The 27,540-nt window shown below is 42.0% G+C and overlaps 2 protein-coding genes across 5 annotated transcripts in view; one reads left to right on the top strand and one right to left on the bottom strand.

Moving 5' to 3' along the window:
* The window catches only part of braf (B-Raf proto-oncogene, serine/threonine kinase), a 77,244-nt gene that overhangs the window by 46,335 nt on the left and 3,369 nt on the right, over window positions 1–27,540 (top strand). For 2 of the 4 annotated variants that reach the window (XM_003220852.4, XM_003220851.4), the window contains 4 exons: window positions 7,249–7,380; window positions 9,115–9,249; window positions 9,780–9,933; window positions 14,822–24,687. In XM_003220852.4, the coding sequence (XP_003220900.3) occupies window positions 7,249–7,380; window positions 9,115–9,249; window positions 9,780–9,933; window positions 14,822–14,844 (444 nt within the window). In that variant the 3' untranslated portion in view covers window positions 14,845–24,687. Of the gene's footprint in view, window positions 1–7,248; window positions 7,381–9,114; window positions 9,250–9,779; window positions 9,934–14,821; window positions 24,688–27,540 lie in introns of those variants that run through there. The other 2 variants (XM_008110527.3, XM_008110528.3) reach the window with 1 other exon arrangement.
* ndufb2 (NADH:ubiquinone oxidoreductase subunit B2) lies at window positions 25,215–27,455 on the bottom strand. Its single transcript, XM_008110530.2, has 4 exons — window positions 27,296–27,455; window positions 26,294–26,438; window positions 26,011–26,106; window positions 25,215–25,295 (listed from the first exon to the last, which is right to left on the bottom strand). Exons 1-3 carry the CDS (start codon window positions 27,373–27,375, stop codon window positions 26,032–26,034), a joined length of 300 nt encoding a protein of 99 aa, XP_008108737.1. The 5' UTR covers window positions 27,376–27,455; the 3' UTR covers window positions 25,215–25,295; window positions 26,011–26,031.

Here is a 27,540-nt window from a genome sequence, read left to right as displayed (position 1 = left end):
GATTTCCTTGGCTACCGCATCTCGCCTCTAGGGCTTTCCATGGATCCAGCCAAAGTTTCAGCAGTATTGGAATGGCGGGCGCCAACTAACAAGAAGGAGGTGCAGCGTTTCTTGGGGTTCGCGAACTACTACCGCAAGTTCATTCCAGATTTTGCCCGCTGGTCCGACCCCATCACTAGCTGCATCCGTGGAAAGCAGCCTTTCCGCTGGACTGATCAAGCAGAGAAAGGGTTCCAGCAACTGAAGAAACTATTCACCTCCCAGCCAATTCTACAGCACCCAAATCCTGGAACCCCTTTTGTGGTGCAAGCGGACGCCTCTGATGTGGCAATTGGGGCTGTACTCTTACAACCGGTGGGAGATCACCTCCACCCCTGTGCCTTTTATTCTCGTCAACTAACCACACCAGAGAGGAATTACACCATTTGGGAAAAAGAACTACTGGCCATAAAGGCAGCCTTTGAAACTTGGAGACATTGGCTAGAAGGGGCCAAATTCCCCATTGAAGTCCACACTGATCATCGTAATCTAGAACATCTAAGAACTGCCCGCAAACTAAATCAGAGGCAGCAACGTTGGGCTTTATTCTTTGAACGTTTCAACTTCCAGATTCATTATGTGACCCCAGCTCAAACCAAGCAAGCAGACGCCCTGTCACGTAAACCGGAATACGCTGCAGGACGCAAGGAGACCTTTGAATCCCAACTGCTACAACCTGAGAACTTTGCCACGCTCACAGTGGGGAACACCAAATCCAGTCCCATTGGTTCAACTTCCCCTACTCCAGGACCCATCTGTGCTCAAGAAATCAGGGCTAGTCAGCAGGCAGATGCCTGGGCGCAGGACCAACTTCGCCAAGGTCTGCATTTTCCCTTTTCGCTTAAAGATGGGCTGCTCTGCTATAGAAATCATGTTTATATCCCACCCGGACCGGGCAGGGAAAAAGCGCTTCGTCTGTGTCATGACTGCAAACCAGCAGGACACTTCGGACTATTTAAAACCATGCATTTGATCCTAAGAGATTTTTGGTGGCCCAAGATCCGCAAGGATGTGGAAAAATATGTCAACACCTGCCCAGTATGCCAGCGCTCCAAGATACGAAGGGAGAAGCCCTCAGGGCTTTTGCACCCCCTTCCTACCCCATCTCGCCCATGGGAAATAATTTCCGCGGATTTCATCACTGACCTACCACCTTCCTGTGGATTCACCACGATCTTAGTGGTGGTGGACCTATTCACCAAGTTAGCCCATTTCATTCCCTGCGAAGGCCTTCCCACGGCCAAAGAAACTGCGGATCTATTTCTTCAGCATGTTTTCAGACTACATGGATTGCCCAAGAGTTTAGTCACAGACCGTGGATCTCAATTCACCTCTCGTTTTTGGAAGGCACTACAAAAACTATTGGGCATAGACTCTCGCTTATCTTCAGCTCATCATCCCCAAACAGATGGGCAAACGGAACGCACCAATGCCACTTTGGAGCAGTATCTTCGCTGTTATGTAAACTACCAACAGGACAATTGGGCTTCTCTGTTACCACTGTCTGAGTTTGCCTACAATAATGGAGTTCAAGCTTCTACAAAAGAAACGCCGTTCTTTGCAAACTACGGTTTCCATCCACGTTTCTTTCCCCCTGTCATTGAAACTTCAGAAGTTCCCGCAGCAGAGGATTGGCTGCAGGAACTCACAGCGGTGCAACAACTTTTACTCCAGCAACTGGACCAAGCCAAGGAGGACTATAAACGCCACGCTGACAAACACCGCCAGCCGGGCCCCGAAATCAAGGTAGGAGATCGGGTTTTCCTGTCCACTCGCTTTCTGCCCTCCCACCGCCCATGCCGGAAGTTAGATGCCCGCTTCATTGGCCCCTATCCAGTGGTGGCGCAATTAAACCCCGTGACTTTCAAACTCCAACTTCCGCGTTCAATGCGCATTCACCCAGTGTTTCACCGTTCCCTGCTCCTTCCGGCGGATGGTGTGCGTCCTGATACAGACCAACCGGCCCCCCCTCCTGTTTTGATGAATGGGGAGGAGGAGTTCGAGGTTGAGGACATTTTGGATTCTCGCTTTCATCGCCGCCGCCTACAATATCTCATTGACTGGGTGGGTTTTGGGCCTGAGGAACGCTCTTGGGAAGACGCCTCCACAGTCCATGCTCCTGATCTAACCCGTCGCTTCCATCTGACCTATCCCACCAAACCGCGACCTCGCGCCTCGGGGAGAGGGCCCCAGTTTGGGAGGGGCCCTGAGGAGGGGGATAGTGTGATGAACCATGGGCCTTGTAGTCCTGCTCAGGACATTGTAATTCCTGATGAAGATGAAAACTTGGGTTTTTTACCTTCCCAGTCTGAACTGGATTCCTCTCAGCCAGATCTTTCCCAGGCAGATCTGGAAACCTTGCACCTGCAAGAAAGTTGTGCCCCAGAAGTATGTCAAACAACCCCAGAGCCTACTTCTCCCGTGTTCTTGCGCCGGGAGTTTTGTAAACAACAGAGAAGTTTGGATTCAGCTTCGCGCAGGAGTGCGAGGATAGCAGCTAAGAATGTTGCCAATTAACATTGGTTCTCGTGAGAATCTTTAAGGAGTTTAACATCTGGTCTCAGAGTTTAGCTTTCGTTTCTGATTCCCAGAGAATCGCTTTGGTGAGAAAGTTGGACTCTATATAGGTTTTTGCCCGCGTAGCAACTTCGCGGAGTCAATTCGTCAGCCTACGGAGCGAGTTGTGTCTGGACAGCGCGCTCCGATTCAAGCCTCGCTTCAGCTCAAGCCTTGCCTTGCTATCCAGCCTTCGCCTTGCTTCCCAGCCTTGTTTACCTACGGACTTTGCCTTGTTTCCCAGGACTAATCCTTGCCTTGTTTCACGGATTTTACCAAGTTATTCCACGGACCTTGTTCTTGTTCTTAGTTACCTTGTTCCACGTTCCAGCCTTGTTTCAAGTATCAAGTTATTTCCTAGCCACGCTCAAGTTTTATGGACTAAAGGACCTTGTCATCTCCCCTCACTTTGCTTGGCAAAGTGAGTGTTTCGGTTATTGGATTACAACTTTGGACCTTAATATTTCTTATTGGACATTGCTTTTTTGGACTAATTCTGACCTTTCCTGAAGGGTCTAATTCTGGACTATTTTCTACACTTGTTTTTATTAACTTTATATATTCCTTCAATAAAGATATTAGTTAGATTCTGGCCTCTGTGTATGGTTATTGGTGCCTCTGCTGCCTGGGTCGTGACAATTCCATGGCTGTCCCAGTTTCGCCCCCAGCCTCGTTAGTTCCTAGTTTAGGTTCTCCTAGTTCTTTACCAGGGGGGACCCAGTCCCCTGTAGGTTCATCCCCTTTTCTGTACCTTGATAGGCTCCACCCATACTTACACGAATGGAGGCAAATAACAACAGATGCCTGGGTCCTTGATATTGTATCTAGGGGTTATGCTATTGAATTTTACGCCCTCCCTCCAGTGGGACGCATTTGTGTAACTCCAGCCTCCGACATCCTGTTAGAGGAGGTATCTACTCTCCTAGACAAGGGTGCGATATCTCCGGTGGCTCCGGACCAGGCAAGCTTCTGTTTCTTTTCCCGCTACTTTTTAATTTCAAAGCGGGGAGGCGGTCTTCGGCCCATCCTGGACCTTCGGATGGTTAACTCTTTTATTAGACCGCGTAAGTTCCGTATGGTCACTCTCGCCTCCATTCTTCCTTTCATTAGGAAAGGGGCGTGGCTAGCAACAGTGGACCTTAAGGATGCCTATTTCCACATTTCTGTTAGAGAGAGTCACCGCAGGTTCCTTAGTTTCGCGGTTGACAACCATTTTTACTCTTTTAATGTTTTGCCATTTGGTCTGTCTACGGCCCCTAGGGTTTTCACTAAATGTATGGCGGTGGTGGTAGCTCACCTTCGCCAGCGTGCTGTTGTTGTCTTTCCTTATATTGATGACTGGCTGCTAGTTGCAGACTCCCGTGAGCAGCTTGAATCTGATATTCGTTATACTCTGTCTCTTCTGCAGGCCCTTGGCCTTATGGTCAATTTAGAAAAATCCTACCTTACCCCTACCCAATCTATTACGTTCATCGGTACCATCATAGACTCCAGAGCTCGGAAGGCCTACCTTCCGGAGGACCGGTTCAGCAACTTACGATCCCTGGTCACGAACTTGCAAGACCGAGGTCACGCCTCGGCCTGGACCATCCAATCTATTCTAGGCCACATGGCATCCACCACAGCCGTTACAGAATTCGCTCGGTTGAAGATCCGACCACTTCAGAACTGGTTTCTTCGATCCTTCGACCCGCTTCACGAGTCTCAAAACAAGACGCTTTACCCCCCCACAACCAGTGTTATCCGCCCTGTCATGGTGGATAAAGCGGTGCAATGTCCTCACAGGACTACCGTTCATTTCGCTGCGCCCAACGCTGACGCTTACGACGGACGCATCCTCTCTGGGATGGGGTGCGCACCTGTTGGATTTGTCAATTCGGGGCAAATGGTCGCCTCAGGAGCGGCGACTTCACATAAATGCACTGGAACTGCTGGCAGTGGAGAAGGCCCTGAAGTCCTTTTCTCGCCTGGTCAACAAGCATGTGGTCCGGATCATAACAGACAACACAACAGTGAAATATTATATAAACAAACAAGGGGGTACACGCTCTCAGACTCTCCTAGTCATCACTATGAGGATTTGGGAGTGGTGCATTTGAAGACACATTCGTCTGTTGGCAATCCACCTGCCAGGGAAAGAGAACACCTTAGCGGACGCCCTCAGCAGGGCGGACTCAGACACTCACGAGTGGCGTCTCCACCAGAGGGAGTTCAGATTCATCACCCGAAGGTGGGGGACTCCTCAGATCGACCTCTTCGCATCTCCGGCGAACGCTCATTGCCCCCGCTTTTGCGCTCGGATGCACCCTCGCGCATTCCCCGGTTGCTTAGGAGACGCCTTCCTATTCTCTTGGACGCCAGGCCTCCTTTACGCCTTCCCTCCACTTCCTCTTCTAACCAGAGTGGTTTCGCAAATCATCTCAGACAACGCGGACTGCATCCTAATAGCCCCGTGGTGGCCCCGCCAGCCATGGTTCGCGCCGCTACTCAAAGCGTCAAGCGGCGATTATGTTCGGCTTCGCTGCAGCGCCGACCTCCTCACAATTCAGGACGGCCTTGTCAGACATCCCGAGGTGTCGTCCCTCCGGCTAACGGCTTGGAGACTGAAACCACGGTCCACCTCTCTGACGCTGTCCGCCTCATAATCAATGCAGCTCAGAAGGTCTCCACTAAGAAGGCTTACACCTATAAGTGGTCCCGCTTCAAGTCCTTTGTTTCAGCCATGGGAGTTGATCCTATTTTCGCCCCTACGTCAACGGTGTTGGACTTCCTTGTTTACCTATCAGAGAGGGGTATGTCCCTTTCTTCAATTAAGTGCTACGTTGCATCGCTCTCTTGGTTTCGAAGGAAGGCTGGCCAACCATCCCTTTTTCAAGATCCTTTAGTGCAGCTTTTCCTGAAAGGGTACAAAAATATACATCCGCCTACGTCTATGCCCCCTCCGGCATGGAGCCTCGAGCTGGTGCTGTCACAGCTTTCGAAGCCGCCCTTCGAGCCCATGGCTTCCATTGATATAGCACATCTGTCATGGAAGACAGCGTTTTTAGTGGCAATTACGTCCGCCAGGCGGGCTAGTGAGCTCACTGCCCTCCGGGCGGACTCTCCATACATCCGTTTCCATGAGGACAAGGTTGTACTACGGACGGATGTGACGTTTTTACCTAAAGTTGTTTCACAGTTTCACATTTGTCAAGACATTGTCTTACCGACTTTTTTTCCAAAGCCCGCCTCTGCATTAGAGTATGCCTTACACGCTTTGGATGTCAAGAGAGCGCTGTTATACTACATACATAGGACAGCTCCCCACAGGAAGTCGCCTAGACTTTTCCTTAAATACAGGAAGGACGAGCTTGGTCTCCCGGTAACCTCTCAGAGGTTGGCGTCCTGGATTACCTCCATGATTCGTCTAGCCTATCAACTGGCGGGCAAGGAGCCTCCACACCAGATTGTTGCGCACTCGACAAGGGCGCTATCCACGTCCCAAGCTTTCCTTCGGGGCATACCATTGGCTGTCATCTGTAAAGCGGCCACGTGGTCAACTCCATCCACCTTCGCCGCTCACTACAAAATGGATGTCCAGGAGAAAAAGGATGCTGCCTTTGGGAGAGCCGTGCTGTTTTCCTGCGTGGCATGACCCACCTCCAGGTTAGTAGCTTGCTAGTCACCCATATGTGCGTATTTCACAGACTCCACGTAGAAGAAGTATAGGTTGCTTACCTGTAACCGTATTTCTTCGAGTGGAAGTCTGTGAAATTCGCACAGCCCCGCCCGTCCTCCCCGCTGTGTCATGCCTTGTTTTCAGCTGCTTTCTGTCGGTTGAGAACTGAGGCGAAGCCCCGCCTTCGGGCTTATATAGTCTATGGGGAGATGGGCGGGGCTTCCGCCAAATTGACTCTTTTGAAGCTCTAGAATGTTCCGAAAGTCTGCGCAGGCGCAGTTTAACCCATATGTGCGAATTTCACAGACTTCCACTCGAAGAAATACGGTTACAGGTAAGCAACCTATACTTCTCTTTCTAGAAAATGTAGATGTGTCTCAGTTCTTTGATTGAATGATGTCACCTCATAAAAGTTCTTTTTCCAGTCATATTAGTGGATATACTAAACTTTGGTCAGTTATGATCACTGAAATATTATCATAACCTCACTTAAAGCAGTTGATCAGTTCCAGTAACTAGCAAGGTGATTGCTTAATTTATATTGATAAGTATTTCAGATCTAAGTTAAAGCAGCTCTTACAAACCAGCATCTCTGCATTCTTCTTTAAGAAACAATTTCAGGTTTGGCATCTTAAAGCAGGAAGTAGACCAGGATCTGCCAGTTGATCTGTGGTATCAGATCACATCAGCAAGCATCACATGTAGTTACAGTGACAGTAATTCAGAAAGCTTTGCAGTGGGGGGAGAGAAGAATGGTGTAGCATGAATGGCTGGCACTATATTTACACAGTTCTGGTACTACATGTGTGCAGAGACATCTTGTTTTATTACCTATCCTAAGCCACCAATTTGTCCCTGGCTCTGGCTGGTGGATTTCAGGGTTCTAACTAAAAATAAAGTAGATTGCAGAACTCAAAGGTTTGTCTACTGCTGACCAAAGATACAAGAGTATAGGCTGTCATGGCTATAAAATAATTTTCTTCTGTATGTCACAGGCACCAGAAGTAATTAGGATGCAAGATAAAAACCCTTACAGCTTCCAGTCAGATGTCTATGCATTTGGGATTGTTCTTTACGAGCTGATGACTGGGCAGTTACCATATTCTAACATCAACAATAGAGACCAGGTAATGCAGTCACATTTTTGGAGACACTTGGTTCTCCTGTTGACTTGTGGTGTATGTTTTCACATTATCTTCCCAAAAGAGTGGTTTAAACTGGTAAGAGTTTTGTATCATTCATTTAACTCTCTGTGTGTATATGTATATGTGTGTGAATTTAAATTAATTACAATCTTTATGGTTGTGTGTCCATTTGAAGAAATGAATAAACCAAGTTCAGGGTTTGTTATTCTAGCAAGAAAAATAGGGAGAATAAAAATAAAGGAAGTGGGATAGCCTTCAAGGACTTACGGATACAACTCAACTGGAAAAAGTTCAGAAGCTAGAAGATATGAAGCTCTTCATTTAGTCCTCTAGTAGCTAGAGATTTTAATTTTAAACTCATTGTTCTTCTTTCTTTACTAATATACATGTTTTCTGTAGTTAGTACCTGAGATTATTGCAGGAGGATATTATCTTTACTGTTACATAGTTTCTTACATTTGAGGGGTATTATCTCTGTTTTTATAAGGTTTGTTATCTTTCCTACATAAATCTTCAGACATTTGTGTTATTTGAAAATAGGTGACAAAACTGTTATTCCTGCTAAAAATGAACTTCTTATTTCATAGATCAGTTTGTTGTTCTGCCCTGCTTTTTGGGGAAACAACAGCACGAACTTGCTGTTAGAAGATCTCTTAAGATTTATAACTTGAAAACAAAATCTTTCCAATGTTTTTGAGGCTTTTTGGTTTCTTTTCTACCACCATTGAAGTGAATAAAAGTTTCACCTGCACTTTAGCCAGATTTTTTGGAAAACCTACATTTTAAAGCATGCCAGACTCTTCGCTTGCCAAAGCAGTAGAGCAACAGTTCATTCCACCTGTTTGGCAGCAGCAACAGCAGCTTTTTCCATGAACTCTCTGTAATGGAGGAGATTGGCAGGGTAATGTCATGATTTAGTATATCCCTCCATGTTTTTCGTAGTCTATATCCACCTTTACAGGCTGTTATAAGTGGACACTTCAGTCTCTTTGAGAGCAGTTTGTGGTAGACGGGACCTAGAGTAGATAGTTCTTTCACAAATGACAGTTCAGCAACCACTCCTCTCTTGTCATCTTCTTAATGTAGGCACATGCAATTCCTGGGTGACTTCTTCATTACAAAACAAGAATTATGTGTTCTGCTTACCTTAACAATTGTGTTTGTCTGGGAAGAAGGAAACTTACAAGCCCAACCTAGTGATATGAAGCTGATTGTTTTCCTTCTTTATTTCACTCTTTGGAGATTTCTCAAACCTGCCTTACTGGTTTCATCTATGAAAGAAACTAGAGGGAAAGATAGGGATTCATGTAATTAAACGTAGCATATTTGATTATAGAACCCTTTGCCCTGTGGGCAGCACCAGGAGTAATCCCATACATGGATATATTATTTGCAGGAAGAACAGAGTTTCATCATAAATTTACTGCACACCAATTTTCTGTTTTCTCTAAGGTATGCCAAGCTATATTTAGTTTACCTTCTAATATAGGAAAAAGCCCTGAAGTCATCTGCAGAAACAATTGAAGGATGGCCTTAAAGGATTCCAAAACTTCAAATTCTGTGCAAACCTGCACTTTCCAAAAAATGTCAGTTTTTTTGGTGGAATATGTTAAGATTTCACCAATCTTAATATATAGACAGATTTAACATGTAATATACGTTTGTTTGATTTCTTTTCATTTCCATTTTTCCTTTCTTTTCTTTCTCCAAACAAAGATAATTTTTATGGTTGGACGAGGCTACCTCTCTCCAGATCTCAGCAAAGTAAGAAGTAATTGTCCCAAAGCAATGAAAAGGCTAATGGCAGAATGCTTGAAAAAGAAGAGGGACGAACGACCCCTCTTCCCACAGGTAAGCAGTATTCATAGTTTGCTTTATTGCTTCACGTTTAGTGATAAATTCAGAGATAATGTGTCTGTATGAGATAATACGGATCAGCAAATATGGATCTACATAAGTAAGAGCCAAAATCACCTCCAAAGTCCAGAGAAGCAAATTACCAAGGCCATTCGAGTGTTTTTGGGCGTATGGAGACTGTCTGAACTGTTCTGCTGGTTTTGTGGCAGGGGATAGGCCACCTACTGATCTCACTTCTTCATATTCTTGTTGCTTTCTCGTTATCAATTTGTACTTGAACAGCATTAAAAAAAAACATTTGTACACACGTATCCAACTCTGCTGCTTTCAAATAGAGCTCTGGCTACTATTGTATCTCCCTTCCTTCACCTCCAAAAATGATCCTAATGATGCTAGGATTGCTAGTGTCCTCTGGGACCATTCTGAAAGGTAGTTGGAGCAACTTACTGGGAATTATATAAATTTATAAATCTTTCACTGTACCCATCTCAAAACATTAACTTTTTTCTTGTTTTCTGTTTCAGATTCTTGCTTCTATTGAGCTCCTGGCCCGATCGTTGCCAAAAATTCACCGCAGTGCATCTGAGCCCTCATTGAACCGGGCTGGTTTCCAGACAGAGGATTTTAGCCTATATGCTTGCGCTTCTCCAAAAACACCCATCCAGGCAGGGGGATACGGTGGGTTTTCTGTAAGCTGAACAGAAGTTGAAAGTGTGTCCCTGTGTTTTGAGTGTGTGACCTTGTGTTCACACCTGTTTCAGATTCCAAGTAAATCTTTATTTTGGGAAAAGTGCATTGACTGAAAAAGGACTTATCTCACACTGAGCCTCCGGTATTCCCAGAATGGTCTGTTGCTGGCAATGGACCACCTATTAATTGCTTAGTGGGAAAAGGAAAAGATTGTTGAAAATTAATGTACACCCATTTATCTTTGGGTCATAGGTCAAGCTTTTTTGGTGTCATCTTTATAGGTTAATTTGGTTTATAAGTGGCTAGCAGAGTTTTACATCCATATCTGAAGTAGTTTTCTTTTGTTCCTGCAGTCTTTGTCCTATACTAGCAACAATTTTAAATGCACAAGCCAGCAGCATTGCTGACAGTGTATAAAAGGATAAGGCAAAAGGTTAAGGCTGGGTGCCTTATTTCTTCTTAAATGAGGAGAGCAAGCTTCATTTAATATAAAGACTTTGCTAGGAAGTCGCTTCCTTTTTGAACGTCTTGCTAATTGGAAATTGCTGCTTACTTCGAACTGAGTCTTCTTTTGCTTATTTTTTTTCTTTGTTCTTTGGGAGTGAGATTAAGCATTTATTTTTGTTGTCTCTGTTTAGCGTACTTCTAGTTCAGTATCTCATTCATCAGTTTGAAATTATTGCTGAATTCATGCCATTGCATCAGACTGCTTAAGTTGTGGAACTGGACTTTGTTTGATTCAACTTTCTAGGAAAATCCTTTTTAAACAAAAACAAGCCTGCATATACACTGAGTTTTGCTTTTATTTGTGTGGCCATAGTTGCCATGTTTTAGGAATGAAGCTCATAATGGGGAAATGTTTTGTAAAAGCAGAGTGATAAACTTTAAAGGTTGTTCAAAGGTGAGAAGTGAAAGTTGTGCCACCATTTTTCTTTTTACAAAAATCAACAGCTTGCTACTATTGCTCATTTTTATGTGAATTAATATATTTTCCAAAGTCTCCTTTTTGTGGAGGAAATGCTTCATACTTACGTATGGTGTTTATCTAGTTTAGGTGTAAATCGCAAGAAAAGCAAATATACCTTTTCCATTCTCTCCATCACAACAATGCCATTTTATTTGATCTTCGAGTTAATCTATTTTACTGATAAACCATGGTATGATTTGCTCCTTTTGGGGTATCTCTTACAATGTAAAATGTTGCCCATATTGGGATGGGAGATATAGCTATGCTCTTTTATGTAAAAATGAGTTGATAGAACCTTATTTTCCATGTTTTATTGTCAAATGCATAAAATCAGAGTTCCTTTAGAACTGGTTCTCATCCTGTGGGTCCCCAGGTAATTTGGTCTGCAACTTCCAGAAATCCCAGCCAGTTGACCAGCTGTTAGGATTTCTGGGAGTTGAAGGCCAAAACCTATAGGTTGAGAACCACAGCTCTAGAAGGTAGTTTACAAATAACAAAACAATGGCAACTAGCTTTAGATTTTTCTTCTCTTTTTTAACATTCTATTTCATAAAATGTCCAATACAACAAATTCAAACTATTTCAAATGGGATAAATGGAAGCTTTTAATACTGTGATCCCTTGAAACCAATTAAATCATCTAGCTCTTGGAGCAGCTAATCATCCTAAGATAGGAAAGAATGTAAGGCCAACATTAGCAACCAGTACCTGCAGGCAGCTGCTGGGTCCATGTTCTCTTATGTGCTATGGGTCGTCATTTAAATTTCCTCCAGAGCTCCTTATCTGCATATATAAAATCAAAAGTGCGTACATATGTACATCAAAGGCTCCCACATGGCTGGGTGGATCTGCACCAGACCTAGTACACATAATCCTTCATTATCCAACTTAAAATACTGGTAGGGGTTTTAAAATTCTACCCTTATTGTTTGTTGTCTTCTTTGTAAAAAAAACCTTAGGGCAAACACAAGGGAGCATCATACAGATAGAAAACTACATCAGAGGTAGAGATAACAAGTGGAGTCCTTCTCAGGGGTTCAGAGCATTGCCATGGAGACTTTCTAAGGAAGGCTTTTTCAGAGCCCTTTTCAGTGGAAGTGAGCTGGAGAAAGGAGTCCTTAAGATGGCAAAATTTGGGTAATAATTAAGATCTTAACAGAATCCTATATTCAGAGCAGTGTATTTTTATGCATGGAGAAAAGATTTAACTTGAGTTCATCTGTGCTGAGAAGTTGTCACAACCTTGCACAGCGTCTCTCAGTATTAACATTCACACTACTCTCATCGTCAGCCAGTCTAGGATCCAAGCCAATGCAGATTCAAACAACAAACTATGCATGGATAGTCCAGAAGTCATAGTCAGTAGTTCATTCCAAAGGTCCTCACCAAAACATCTAAGACTATGCATAATCCAAAGTCCAAAGCCAAGGTCCAGAACACGATAAGGCACACAGGGTCATCTGACAAAGTTCCAAGCTGTAGCAGATTCCAACGTTCTCCCAGCAAAGACCAAATCCAAACTGCCACTCCTTATGCCGCATAGCACACGTGCTCTCACCTGTTGGCCCTTCTCTGTGCCAGCCGGGCAGATCTACGCAGCTGAATAGCATGAGTCCTCAGTTGCAGTCTTTCTGGAATACTTAACTCTTCCTCATTTCTCTCCTAATCCTGAGCTAACTCAGGACTCCCACTTGCCTGAAGCACTTGGTTTTGCACTGCAGGGATAGCTTCCTCATTGTCAGGCTGCAGTTAATGTTGTTCCCTGCTTGCTACTGAATCAGATTCTGGACCTGGCCACCCTTCATCTTTTGTCTGTATTGCAGATCCTGAAAGATGCTGAGTACTGAAACTTAACACTAGTTTATGTACCCAGCGTTTTCCAGGCATCCGAAAGGAGGTGAAACAAGTCACTGCTTGTCTGAGAAAGCAGGGGGTGGGGATATCTTGGAGCAGGCCAGTTGACACAAGTGAAGGTAGTTGACACAAGTGAAGATGGAGTTCACATCTCCCCACCAACTGCATATAATTAAGAGATCCATCTCTGTACTTGTTGTGTTTCAGATAGCAGTCTCAGATATTACTTAAAAGCTGGTGCTTTACAAAGAGCAGGGCCAGAAGATTTTGCAAAATGGCAACACTAAGCATGCATATGTTTATAGCTGCCTAGCAGTACCCAGCACAAATAGTGATTCTATGTCCTTACTAGGCAGTGTAAATCATTCAGCAGGCACAGGCCTGCATTGCATTTCCATCCTACCTCCTTAAGATTCCTTCCAGTTTGAGCACTGGGTCTCATTTTCCTTTGGTGGTTAGTAAGTGATGACTGCCTCCAGCAAAAAAAACTTCCTGTGCAGTTACAGATTTTTGGATCCAGGATAATTTTCACTGTATTCTCTGTGTTGACTATATAGAAGGCCTCAGTTGTAGCACTGGCTTATGCCTCTCCTGCAGCATTGTTGTGTTCTGCTCAGAGAGTCGGAGGTACTTTCAAGCAATCAGTTTTCAGATAGCTCTGGAACGCTCAGATTACACTGGTTTTTAGTATATTCTTAAATTATTTTTTCAGCCCTTTAGATTTGAAACAGACCAAAATATTTCTGAACATTAACCAGACTTAAGAGTGGTTTCCTCCTTATGGGTCAGTGCTTTTCTTACATATAAGGTTCTTTGCATGTGAATAAATAAAATATTTAGTGGAAGTCTTCTCCTGAATCTGTCCATGTGAAGGTCACCGCAGTCCCTCAGTACCAGTTAAACTCTATAAAGGACAGACAAAATGAGAAACAAGAGAATAATTTCTCGTTTATGGATCAGTCTTTAACCAGAAGTCTGTGTAGACAGACTGAATGTTGGGTAACTAAAGGATATATTTTGAAAGATGTGGGAGAATATGAATATTTCAGAATTATTCCCCAAAAGCCGTGTTACCTTTATTTAAGTGAAGCAAATTGTAAAGCTGTTAAATTTGCTTAAGAGATTTCTAAGATAAAATGGTACAATGATCTATATAATACGCTGGAGGAAGCAGGTTAAAATTCTTGCTATCAGTCTAACTGAGTTGTTAATAGGACAAAAAGTATTGATAGGTTGTTAGCATACTATCAAATTCATACTTATGCAGTTTTCTTGTTCTGTATAGTCTTCCTTTCTGGAGTCAGATTACTAGGAAGTATACCTTGGTTTTCATGAATGTAGCTTCTTCAAGATAAATTTTTCTCCCATCGCTGCCTAAGTATAAATGGAGGTTCTGTCCTTTCCCTACCTCTTAAAACATGGTGAGAAACCCCTATTACCCATCCATTCTGTAAAACCTAGAACTGGGCCCTTCAGGCAACGCTTACCTTTCTCTAGATCTCACATCTTTGTAAGGCAAAACCATGTAAGTTGAAGTCTTCGAAATTGGGTTGCTGCAAGTTTTTTGGGCTGTATGGCCATGTTCCAGTAGCATTCTCTCGTGACTTTTGCCTGCATCTGTAGCTGGCATCATCGGAGGTTCTGAAGATGTCAGCCACTGATGCAGGTGAAATGTCAGGAGAGAATGCTGCGGGAACATAACCATACAGCCCGAAAAACCCGCAACAACCCAATGATTCCGGCCATGAAAGCCTTTGACAACACAGTCTTAGAAATGTTAATGATGGCAATTGCTCACAAGAATCTTTTCTTGCTGGAAACTCATAACAACCTGCTAGATGGACTGGGGTTTCGTTCTTTGGAACTTTTATTTCAGCAAGAGATTTTGTGTGAATAGTGTTCTTTTTCTGCCAACAAATTCCTTCTGTACTTTTGATGATTAACAGTTGCATTTTCTCCTAACATCTCTTGCATCTGGTATATAACATCAGTTTTCTGTCTTGCTGATGAATAAAATCCAACTTTTACAACTCAGCTCTTGTCCTCCCTCTACAGGCGAATTTGCAGCGTTCAAGTAGCCACAGCAACATTGGCAGCAAATCCACTCTCTTATTTTTTAAACTTTTGTCTTTCGATAACTTCCAGACTCTGTTCTGCCCCTTCCAAACAAAGCAATTTAATGAAAAGAAACCTGTAGACTTAAGGCCAGAGCAGAGTGGAGCAATCGGCCTATCTTTTGGTGGGAGGGGAAAGTCCTTTGTTGGGAACCGGAAATCTTTTTGCTGCCTCTGTGTTGACCTTCACCCTAAACACCATATGCATTTGGAGACCCCCTCCCCAGTGGCTGCCTGTACCGTTGGCATCATTCCCAGGAGAGCAGAGGGCCTGCGCTTTGACTTTCTGGTGCTCTGGCATGATGAGATTGGACCTTCTGCGTCATGGGCTTGGGATGGTCTGCTGGTCAGCTTTCTTCCTCTAACAACGAATCATCAGAGGCTGAACATCTGATGAGACAGCTAATCAAAACAATCATCCTCTGGTCTGATTTGATTGAGAACTGTGTGTATGTGTGTGTGTTTCTGATGGGCTTTTTTTGATCAGTGGGATAAATGCAGTATCTCCTTTTCAAATGAATGTGATTGTTAGCTTTTTGATTTAAAAAAAATATGAACAAACTGCCAAATTGGAGGATAAATGGGAAGTTAGGGAAAAGACTAATAGGCCAGAAAAGGAGATGCTGCACAATCTCTTCCCCTGAATTGCTTTTACCTATTTAGAATCACTCTTTTTCCCCATCTTTAATTTTTGTTTTTTACTCCTTTTGAAAAGAGTTGGGAAGCTCTTTTCATCAATCCCAAAACAGAATTTTTTTACAAAATTGTAGCAGAATTATAAATGTGTGGGGTTTTTTTTTCCATTTTATGTTGATACCATTTTGATTCTGTGTATTTTATGTGTGAACTTTTTGGGAATACCCAGAAAGTCTAATGCAGACTATGAATAACAAGTGTACCTATTTTACAAGGTGCAAGATAATGTCAGGTACATAATATTTCATAAACAGAAGTTCTCAGGTTGAATTGAATTTGTTTTTAAAAAACAAAACCCAGCTGCAATCACCACCCCTCCAAGGATTAGACATTCCAAAAAAGTGTGCTTAGATACTTTTTTAAAAAGAGCTTTTAATCATGTTAACTTGGCAGACTCAGTAGGCGTGTGTGTGCATGTGTTAATATGCAGTAACTTGTCTTAAGTGGCAGTTTGCTGGTTTGGGGGTTTTGCTGTTGAAATGGTACTTAACAGGATCAACACTGGTTTCTTCTGTTGCCATTTTCCTATCAGATTTTCCAAATACCTTCTTTTCTTGCCCCATGTTGTGTATTTTTGGCTTAAAGGTTATGATGATTGCAATTTGCTTTCACTTTTTGTCTTGCCCTTAATCCTAATTTGCAGAATGATTCCCAGTTCTAATTTTTCTCTAGTCAGAGCTAAGGAAACCCAGTAACACTAACTTATACATGTAGTGGAATCATTGTTTTTAGAAGTTAACAGAATTCTCAGATGCACTAAATAACATAGCATGGATTTGTTTTCAGTTTGTTGGCAAGTTGGATGCTAGTGAAATGAAGCTCTGTTTCCCCAGAAGTCTTGGCATTTAGTGCATTTTAGCCCTGGTCCTGCTTCCTATTCTGAGGCTGGGGAAAACCACCCCATCACTAGTAAATGTGTGCTATTTAAACCTAATCACATTGGAATAATTGATATAAAAATTCAGAGTCTGCACTGTGATTGATAAATATTTTGGCCCCACTACAAGGTTTAATTGTGCAAAAGAAATGTAACTTGTCATGGAATTTCTTTTTAAAATAACATCAGCTTCATTTTAATCGTAGGATTGCTAAATGTAGCTGAAAATTACTAGCACTTGCAGATACTGAAGCAAGAGGGTAATTGAAAGACTATATGTTGCAGTAATGATGTTGCTGTGCACAGTTCATGGGTGGCATGGTGGACTTCTGTACACAAGTGCCATTGAAGGAAATGAATTCATGAGACTGAGTGTGCGCTTGAATCATTCCTCTTCACTTCAGTGACCAGTTGTTTTGGAGACCATCCTGAGGGTTTGCATAGAAAAACAAGAATAAAGCAATTTGAGTTGCTGCTTGAAAACTGCATCTAAGGTTCATTCTATATCATTACTAGGGAAGCACAACTTTCCTTTGCTGTTTTTGACAGATTTGGTTAGAGCAGTGTATCTTTTCTGAACACAGGCTCCCCTTTAAACTTGCACTATCTTCTTAATACCCCCACCCTCAGAACCAACAAAGAATCTGTTCCAGACTTGACCTTACATGTATCCTTGCATTTGCTACTGTACGTGTCACTTGTTGGGATGTGATACATTTTAGACATTTGGTTATGAAGGCCAGCAGTGGCATAAAAACAGGAAAAGGCTGGGACGGCAAACCATGTAAAGGAAAAGTGAGAACAGACTCGAACCTCTCTGAGCAAGTCTTCCCAAATCATATGAGGTTGATGGAGCACCAAAGATGTAGTCATTTCCATGAAGTCAACAAGGATCATTGTGGATGCTTTCCTAGGGACCATCTTTACCTGTGAGGAGGAAAGCAGTACCTATTTTAGGATTCAGCCCTGTCTCCCTCCAGGGGCCCAGCCATCCCACAGTTTTGCACCTAAATGTTAAACTTTACCTTCATCCCTGTTCAAAGGCCAGTCTGTTATGTTCAGTTTGAATCCTGACATGGTTTTCTGATGCATTAGTTGCCTCCCAGTTTGAGCATCCATTCTATACTTGTCCTCCTAGTTATTTATGATATACTGAACAGTACTGGGCCTGCGATGAAGTCTTCTGGCCTGCTACATGTGTGTTTTCCCCTAAGTATGATGATGGTTGGCACTCCTTGGGTTCAGTCTTGTCAACTGGTTGCCCATCCAGTCAATAGTAGAGTTATCTAGCCACATGTTTTGAGCTTGTCCACAAAAATATCATTGTAAAACTTCCTTGAAAGCCATGCTGAAATCAAGTCACACTGTGTCCAAAGGATTTCACAAAACCAAATCTTCAGATTACAAAACTTCCAGTTGTCTTGCTTGGGCTTCTTCATACAAAGATTTGTGATACTAAAGCCAAGGGTGTGGCAATATTACAGATCTTGCCTAGGAGAAAACCTCAACATGGTCCTCTGCTGCGAGCTTGCTCCACAGTCTTACACGCTGCGCCTTGCCATCTTAACTGGGCTTGATACTTGAGATTTTCGCACTCACTGCAGCAACAACTAATCACTCCATTGATCCTTTTGTACCTTAGAATGATCCTTTAACTCTCGAGTACTAGCTCCTGCTACTTACTCAGTGGCATCTCCCAGCTGTTCCACCACTGCTACTGCTGCTTGAATCTTCTGCCTGTTACCTTGGCATGCCCGTCATATCTTGTAGTATCAAGTCTTCTATTCTTCTTTTATCATTGCTATTTCTGTACAGCAGAAGGAAGTGCCTTGAGTGGCACAGACAAAAAGAACCTCTCCTTGTTCATCTCCAAACATGTTGCCCTTTGGAGGTGCACCAGTGCCAAGGCCAGTGCTGTCCCTCTGCCATATTATTCAGAATTTTCTTTTCAAAGCAAATTCTGGGCCATCTTATGCTAAGTATCTGGCTCATTTTAATAACCAGTTGAAAATTCAAATATTTTCTTTGTGGTTTTTAAAAAAGTAATACAGTTCTGTTAGAACTAGTAATAAAGAAGTGATCCTGGCTTGATTGTATTCAGGCCTTCTTGTTCAGTAGTATGCAAATAAGCTTTACAAGAAATTAAAGCATTGGGGAAAGTGTCTTGTTCATACAAACCACTTTAAAATAAATGGCATATGCTTTGTGATTGTTGTATTATTTTCATCTAAACTTAAAGCAATTAATTTGTCTGCCATTCCATTAGTACTTTCCTGTTGGTCTTCATTACTCCATCTCATCACCATACAGATACTTTATTCAAGGGACTCGCTATAATTTGCCCTAATTCATAAAACGTCTTGCAGATCACTTTAATTATTTTCTCTTGTCTGCTTAAACTTAAGGCTGCTATCCTACATGCTCCTTTTACATGGAAATGTCAAGTGACAGAAATATGCCCAAAATCTGAGTAGATATGAATTGAATAGGATGGCTCTGGGAATCAATCTAAAGCCAGAATCCATTTTGTGGTCCTCTGTGAGAACCAGCATTAGAAAAAGTCTGGAAGATACCCAACTTTCCCTTTAAAAAAAACTTGGCTGAGAAACTCTAAAAGTTTTATATAATTTCTGTCGGTGCAAACATTTATGTGGCCCAACACATATCTTGATGGCTAGATGCAGGTAGGTAGGTAGGTAGATAGATAGATAGATAGATAGATAGATAGATAGATAGATAGATAGATAGATAGATAGATAGATATGTCAGGGTGGTTCTTTACCCCATGGTGCCACCTCCAGAGACCTGTCCTGTTGAGAACTCAACAAAGGCACAGGGAAAAATGCCATATTGTGTCAAAATGACGTGGGTAGCAACCTATATCAAATTGTTAGTTCCAACTTAAGTAGATTCATTGAATTAATAGGAACTTGGTAAATTAACAAACAAATTCTAGTATCTTGGTGAGTTTACGGTGTATGTTACGGACAGTTAGAGGTGTTTCCAGCACTGAGTGTTGCCTCACTATCATCCTTGATTGAGTGGTTTTTCCAGTGAAACAAGATGAGCACAGGCAGGATTTTAACAAGAAGTGGCCACATAATCTATTTTACTGAGATCCTGTAGGAAATGTATTTCTTTGAATATGCTTCCATCCATAGTCTTTGGCCTAAATCCATTTGCTAGTTCAAAATAGAGTGAACCTATTGAATCTTTGGGAATTGATATGAGAAAGTTAATCCAGCCTTGAAACTGGTGATAGTTCCTATTGCATGACGCTGTGCCCATCCCGCTGCTGGTCTCATCCTCCCCATGATTAACTTGTCACCCACTATTGATAGGCAAAACCCAGTAATCCCACAACTTTCCAGTTACGTACTTTGTGTGATCATCCATTCTGCTTCTTTGCTGGCATACCAGCAGTGAAGTAATGTCAGGGGGTAGGATTTTCCTCCTCTCCCACTACCCACCATCTCCCTTGCTATTCCTAAACTTTCTGTTTTGTATTTATTTAATATTTCACTGCTTATTTGCCCTTTTATTGTTTGTTATATATGGCTGGAATGTGAAATTACTCTCTTAAAAATAAAAATAATTGCTGCAATGGATGTGCAGCAAGGCAGAGCTAAAAGGGTATGCGGAAGTAAGATTGCAGGACACTGGACTGATGAATCAGGACAATTGCATAAATGAAGAGAGGTGTGATGTTGAAGATGCTTTTCCTGGTATGTTTCTGCTATCTATGAAAGTGCGACAGCCTTGGAACAGTGGCTTTATGCAATAAAGTCCTTACTATTATGACACTCCACTTAGGGACTAACAACTGGATGTAGGCCTTAGGTTGAATTTTCACTGTGAAACATGACCGCTTGCTGGTTTTTTGGGGTAAGGGTGGGTAAAAATTTTCAGTTTGCTTTTTTGTATAGCAGAAGGCTTAGTGGAAGATTTGTGGTAAAGGCTTGTTTTGTAGCTTGTATTCTTTTCTGGACTTTGAAAGGCATAAGCGGTATAAAGAGTTCATAGTGCTACAAGCTAGTTAACTTTCTATCCATTCAAAAATAAAAGGGAAACGTCACTTGAAAAGAATGACACCATTGAGCCTTGTGGCAATATACTCTAGATTCAGTGTGAATCCAATTTAGCTATATTAGCTTGTGTACAAAATCATATTAGAAGAAGTTACTCCATAGCTTCCATTCCTATTTCTTCAGTAGCTCTACCACATTCTGATGAGTGTGAACCAATGTGGTGTACTGGTTTCAAAGTTGGGCTATGACTCGAGACCAGGGTTTGAGTCCCCGCCCAGCCATGGAAACCCATTGAGTGACCTTGGGCAAGTCACATTCTCAGAGGAAGGCAAAAGCATCCCCCCCCCCCCTAAAAATACATGCCAGGAAAAGCCCACAATGAAGTTGCCTTAGTGTCTACATAATCATATAACAACCCTTAAGTACAATGCTCTGTTTTAAAATGGAGAACAGCTGCAAAGCTGTTCAGCCGAGCTGCACCAACCTTCCTAAGAGGTAACTCCCATTATCCCACAGCCACCATATGGAAGTTATCCAAGATGTTTTAAGGATGCAGCAGTTAGTTACTGAGTGTTCAAGGTTCATTATGCCTTGGGGCCCATCTTGGGGGAAAAGATAAACTCAATACATATTGGGTCCCTAACGCTTATGCTGGAAGTGTGTGCTCTTTAAAATAGCTCCCTTGTAATTTGCCAAATGATCTGTGCCTTTAAAATACAATTTTAAAAAATCTTAAAACATATCTAGGTGCTTATATAACTGGAGCACTGGCTTTGCCTTAACTCCAGGACACTACATTTTCCAATGAGTGACAAAATAAAGTTGTACCTCAGTTTTAAATATCAAAAGGATTGAATAGTACTGCGCTGCCAGTGTATATGCCATTAATCTCATTGAGGCTTTTTTGCAGGTTTTCCAAGTAGATTGTGCCCACAGTCTTTTATTCTTAAATCATAAGAAAAAGACTGTTGTGTACATGTTTCCCCAGTTTACATAATTAGATTGGAAAAAATGAACCTTAAACTATTCAAATTAAATAGAATGACATTTTTTTAAAATTTCGTGTCAAAAGCATTGCATAAATAAGTATAAAACTGATTAAAAATAGAACACAAACAGTTAAATAATTTTTGACCAAAAATGGGCAACAGCGACCGCATTGTCTGTAGCTGTAAACAATTCTTCCTCTGTACATGAGGCAGGGCATTGTGGACAAGCGTACATATGACATTTGTAGAAGTATATCCAAAACTGATATGTCTCCTTTTGAGTCGTTTTGGAAAAGGGATTGTATCATGAGGGGGAGTAGCTTAACTAATTTGTGATTACCAGAATAGGAGACAGTGGTTACATTTGTTTATGGTATACTTATTTAGAACAGCATCAGATTTGTTTGAAATCTTTTGTCTTCCTGTTAATATGATAACCTGTTAAACCAGCTGGTTTTAGTTAACATATTTTAGGTGATCTACAGGCTAGAAGTGCATAAATACTTAAGAACCAGTAGATGGGCTAACATGCTGCATCTTGTATAGAAGTACCCTGTTCTTTGTAGATTCTGTGACTTACACATATATGGGAGTAACCAGCACAGTACATTATTTGGAAATTTCTGTTTGTTTTGGCGAGAGCCCCATGAAGAGAATGGGTAAGCCAGGTTTATAACTGGTCTGTCCTATTTCTCCTTCCTACCTCTTGGTATAAACGCTTGGTCATCACTTGGAATGATAATTATGTAGGATTAAAGTTAGTATTTCATCGTTCACCAATGTTTGAATATCAGCAGCCCAGAAAACGTCTTGAGGTAGCAAAATGAACTTTGTGTAGCGTAATACTATATATATTTGTTCAGAAGTACCACAGTGTTTAGTTGGATCCCAGCCTTGAGTGTGTGCATTTAGTCCCTGAACTCACCAGAGTATTGAATTTGCAATTGCTTACAGAACCATGTTGGTTTATCCCCTTCAACTTCTGATTATGTACTAATCCTATAATTTACTTTTCATTTTACAGTTGAAATTGTTGTTGCAATTACTCAACTTTCCTCTTTCTGAACTAAGAAAATGCCAAGCAGGCAACTGCGGGTGCTATTATATGGGCAATTTTGTTTTACAGATTCCCTATGACACTAGATTAGGCTCATCTTAGGTGTATTCTTCCACTTGTTTCTGTTTTTTCTGTGTTTTTATTCTTCTGTCTATATGGGAATTTCACTAGAATAGACTTTTCCAGCAGATCTATTAAACTGCACATCTAGAGGCAACTAGATTGGGGAAGGTTGCACAAAAATGCTGAGAAGCCCGAGAAAGCAGGATGGAATGGGTAAAACATTCATCCAGGTTTGGGGGAATAGGACCAATGGGGCCAGGGTGGTGGTGGGACATGTTGGAACATTTGTTTGGCTTGCGTATAGGGCCAATTCTTTATAACATTTGACTCAAAAGATAAATCTTAAGTGCAATACATGTACTTTGTAATTCAAAACTGTGAATGGTTAAGAGACACACACCTGATTCCGTCCTCCCTTTCCTTTTTCCTTCCTGTCATTAAAACCTTGCAGTGACCAACCTCTGTACCATGTAAATCCTGCCACTATGGCAACTATGTATTTTCAGTTTATATGCCAACCAAGCACACTATAAGCTTATTTTTAGCTCTAAGGTATTTCTTCATTTATGTGGATTCCAAACATGATTTAGTCTCATACAAGGGTATCTTGATTCACTTCACACACCCCAAATATCTCCTATACCATGTTGTGACTGATGAGTGACTATTGTTAGAGATATCCAGTTGGAGAGGAGGAAAGTGGGGCTGTTTCTCCTCCCACCTGGTAACGGGCTGCCTTTGTATCAGGAGGGATAAAAGAATAGATTGTGATAGAAGAATGGAGTGCTAATTCAAGGCTGAGCACTGCTTGCCCTACCACTGGACTGCAATAGCCCTTCTAGCCTAAGTGGGAAGTTTTGTTTGTGTAACCAGCACCTCTTCTGGCTACTAGGGACCAGTGAAGGACAAGAAGGTTGCTTCTCTAAGCTAACACAGGAACCAACTTTTCTAGTTTTCTATTGTGTTTGAAATACGCAGCAACTTACCCTTTGCTTCCATTGCTCCAATTTCTTTGAACAGGATCTGTAACTTCTTGCGTGTTTCATTACATGGGCCGTCCTCTGTTCCCCTCTCAACCATATTATATCTCTTTGGTTAGCAAGGAATAATTGCACTAGACAGTCATTCTCTCCATTGCTTTGTTGAAGAGAATCATTCCAATGCTTTGTTTTAATGTAGCCTTAAGAATTACTACCTGCAAACTGTTTACGACTTCAGGGGTTTGTTGTAATAGGACTATACTGTTGCTAACAGTCGTCCCCTCTACCCATTCTTCTCTGCTATATAAGAGTTGGAACTAGCAAGTATACCAGGTGAATAGATAAGAGGAGACTGATGAAGCACTGCAGGAACAGTGCTACTAATGCAAACTCACTGTTAGTTGTTTCCTTCTCCATAGTGTTCTTTGAAATCATTAACAGTCTTTGGGTAGAACTTGATAACCCTAAATGGGTAGATCCTATGGGAGTCATTGAAAAAGTCAGCCAACAAAAAAGTTTATCATGTTATTCCAGAAAAATAGTTGCAAAGGAGAAAAACATAGGATTTGTTTAAATGTGGAGGTATATTAAACTAACATTCCTTCAAGACATATTTACCATCTCCACAAGTCTAGAATTTCAGTTGTTTTTCTTCAGAAATTGGTAACGACTTTTTTTAAAAAGCAGAAGCTAAATGTTTCAAAACCTGAATTTTATTTCTAATTCACAGGGAAGTTTGTTTTCAGCTTTTCATTAGATGGATCACTGCAGCTTTTTTTTTTCCTGCCTCCAAATATTCCTTCTCCACAACTGTTCACTATAAATGTTTATTCAGCCCAGTTTCAGTTGTTTCTATCCCCTGGTATCTCCTTTAGCCTGTATTCTTCATTTGTATTTTGGAGCATTTTCTCTCATGTAAATTTGTACAGTGGGAAATATTGTCGAGTTTGGTTTAGAGAGCATGGAGACATAAAATAAAGTTTGATAGCTAAAAATTGAGATTGAAGAATTATTTGTGTAAAGTTATTTAAAGAACTCTGTATTATATAAAAGGTTTAAAAGTTCTATGTATTTGATGTGAATACTGCTATAATAAAGATTGACTGCATGGAGAACAGTCTCTGTGTGTGCATTAGTGAATTCACTGATGAATTGTAAATGTCAAAGAACAGAATGAAAACAAGTGTTAGATGGGATGGGAAGCTGTGCTACAGCAATCGGATAATGGGGTCCAGGTTTTGCTTGGAAAGATCCAGTGAGACAAAGCCATTGCTCTTCCAGCTAAACGCTGTTGCCCTTATGAGGAGAAAATAAGCCTTTGCTTTCTTTTGTGTAGTGACATGGTACAAATACCTGAAGAACGCCACATCCTTCTCAACAACCTTTTACCTAACCTACCAATTTAAACCTTTCCCCAGAATTGATTTTCCCTTTCTTTCCTCCAAACTCACTGCCATTTGTCTTTGTCCTCCAGAACTGGACACTAAACGGCCTGGAGCTTTCTTCTAAGAGATGTGTCTTCAAGATTTCTGTGATGAGTACAAATATAGTATAAAAGTTCTTCTGTAATAAACATACACATTTTTGATACATCACATTCTGGTACAGCACCCCCTCTTTGTGGAAACAGACAACTTTAACAGCTGAATTTATTTTAGCTTTATTTACAATTTCAAATGCTACATAAAATGAAGCATCTCTTTCTGTGGATCTCTTCCCAGGCATCTGTAAATAAAGACAAATGTTTGGTTTAGCAGCTTATACTTTAAATACATATATATGAGCAGCAAAAAATTAATGTGGCATAAAGAAAAGTACAGTCAGCCCTATACATTTGCAGATTTAGTTATTCATAGATTTGGTTAAAATGCTCTCACTAGGCCTTCCAGTGTGGACTCTATAGTCAACCTTTGCAGGAAGTTTATCAAAGTCATGCTGCAAAATCTAGAGATTCTAATAGAGCTCTTCTCTAGGGATTCTTTGCGGCTTTTGATTTTTGCAGGGGTTCTGTGCCCCTAATGCCAGAGAATGTATAGGGCTGGTTGCACATCCTTTTATGGCATTTCATTCTCAAGGATTGACTTCAGTATTTTGTAAAGTGAAAGAAAATCTGCTCTGATCAGCCCTTCCTCCTGTATCACCTTGCTGCATTGAATATTAGTAAAAATCCACCATGATATTTTGGTGCACTCCATGTTCTGAACTATACTTCCATTGCTATGAATGATCTCACAATTGAGGCATATGGCAATTGTAGTCCAAAACAGATGGAAGGTTTCAAATTGGGGAAAGGCTATGACACATATGGCAGCAGCTGAGACACATGTATTGTAATTAATCTAAGGATACCCTCTCCTCCCATTCAGACGTTCACAGAAGGACTCCCTGTCAGGAATACTTCTACACTAGCTCTTCTAACTTCAAGTGCTTAAAACCATACCTTGGAACAAACAATTCATGCTTATTCTTCATCATCAGGGGGGATTCCCAGCTCTTCATCTGTCCACTGAGAAGGATCTGGATAAGGAAAGTGGCCCTGTCAAAGGCCAACAGAGGGTTGGGTTGCGTAAGATAAAATACTACCCAAAAAACAGAGGACCTTTCTTATTAGTTTTTCCAAGGGTAGTCAATTTGTGGCAGCTGTACTAGGTCTTGAGATGGAGTTTCCAAGAGGCCTAGTGGACAAGTGGTTTTGCATTTAGAGAGATGGGGGAAGCCCTTACCAGCACAGCATCCGGATCATGCCAGAATTTCCACAGGATCCAGAACCACATTAGACTGCTGAGCACCTCAGCCTTGATCTGCTGGGACCGTGTCAGCTCTGGGAACTGGCGGTAGCGAGGTTCAATATGCACACCTCCACTGGCACTGCAAGACAAATATAGGGACAGATTGGCTGACTTGCCATCAAGGATAGAAAATACAGGAGAACATGAAGTAGAATAGTTTACTGGTTGCAGAATTTCAATTTCTAAAAACAGCTCCTTTCATTCAAAATGGATGAAAATCATGCAGCCCTTCAAATGCTGTTTCCAACATTTATCGGCAGTGGCCATGATGGCTAGGACTTGAGAATTGTAGTCCAGTACCTTCTGGCAGACTACATGAGTCTCACCCCGTTTGCAAAAACTGCTGTATTTTATGCAGTATGTTCATATTACCTACTTTCAACTGGATTATATGGCAGTGTAGACTCATATAATCCAGTTCAAAGCAGATAAAACTGATTATCTGCTTTAATAATTTGGATTATATGACAGTGTAGAAGGGACCACACACATTCCCTGTGTTCTTCATACAAGACGGTCTGCTGGAATCTTAAGAAAATCACATTCATCCCACTATTTTGCAGAGCAGATACACGGACCTCAAGTTGCTTGCCACATTTCCACAAATCACAGAAAATGCTGTTAACCTTTCTTTTAAATTAAATGGTGAATAGGGAGTTCTTTTTCAAACACTATATAAAGCCCACCGGCTTACTTTGCAACAGACCTCATAACCTCTGAGGATGCCTGCCATAGATGTGTGAGAAACGTCAGAAGAGAATGCTTCTGGAACATGCCTATACAGCCCAGAAAACTCACAGCAACCCAGTAATTCCGGCCATAAAGGCTTTGACAACACAACAGAGGTTGTTGACCTTCGCTGTGTATTGAGCTCTAGGGACTGGGCCTGCTCCTACAGCAGCAGCACCCCAAAAGAGTAGCTTCTCTCCGACTCACCGCCGGACTCCGCCAGCGACGCCGAGGCCCCTTCCTGCCCGAAGGACGCGGGTGGCCGCCCGGCACAACGACCCCGCCATCCCCGCAGCCGTCCCTCAGCTTCCTCACGCCGCCTCGCAATATCTCTGCCTGCTATAGGCTGGGCGGCCATCGCGATCTGATTGGTCGTTGCGCCCTCTTCGCGTGTTCCAAACCGAGTCGGGGGGGGGGGAGAGGAATCAAACAACAACATAATCAATGAAGTC

This window comes from Anolis carolinensis, chromosome 5 (genome assembly GCF_035594765.1).
Source record: "Anolis carolinensis isolate JA03-04 chromosome 5, rAnoCar3.1.pri, whole genome shotgun sequence".
Taxonomy (NCBI): Eukaryota; Metazoa; Chordata; class Lepidosauria; order Squamata; family Dactyloidae; genus Anolis; species Anolis carolinensis.
The sequence above is the reverse complement of the archived record's forward strand: the minus strand, read 5'-3'. Positions and strand labels throughout refer to the sequence as shown.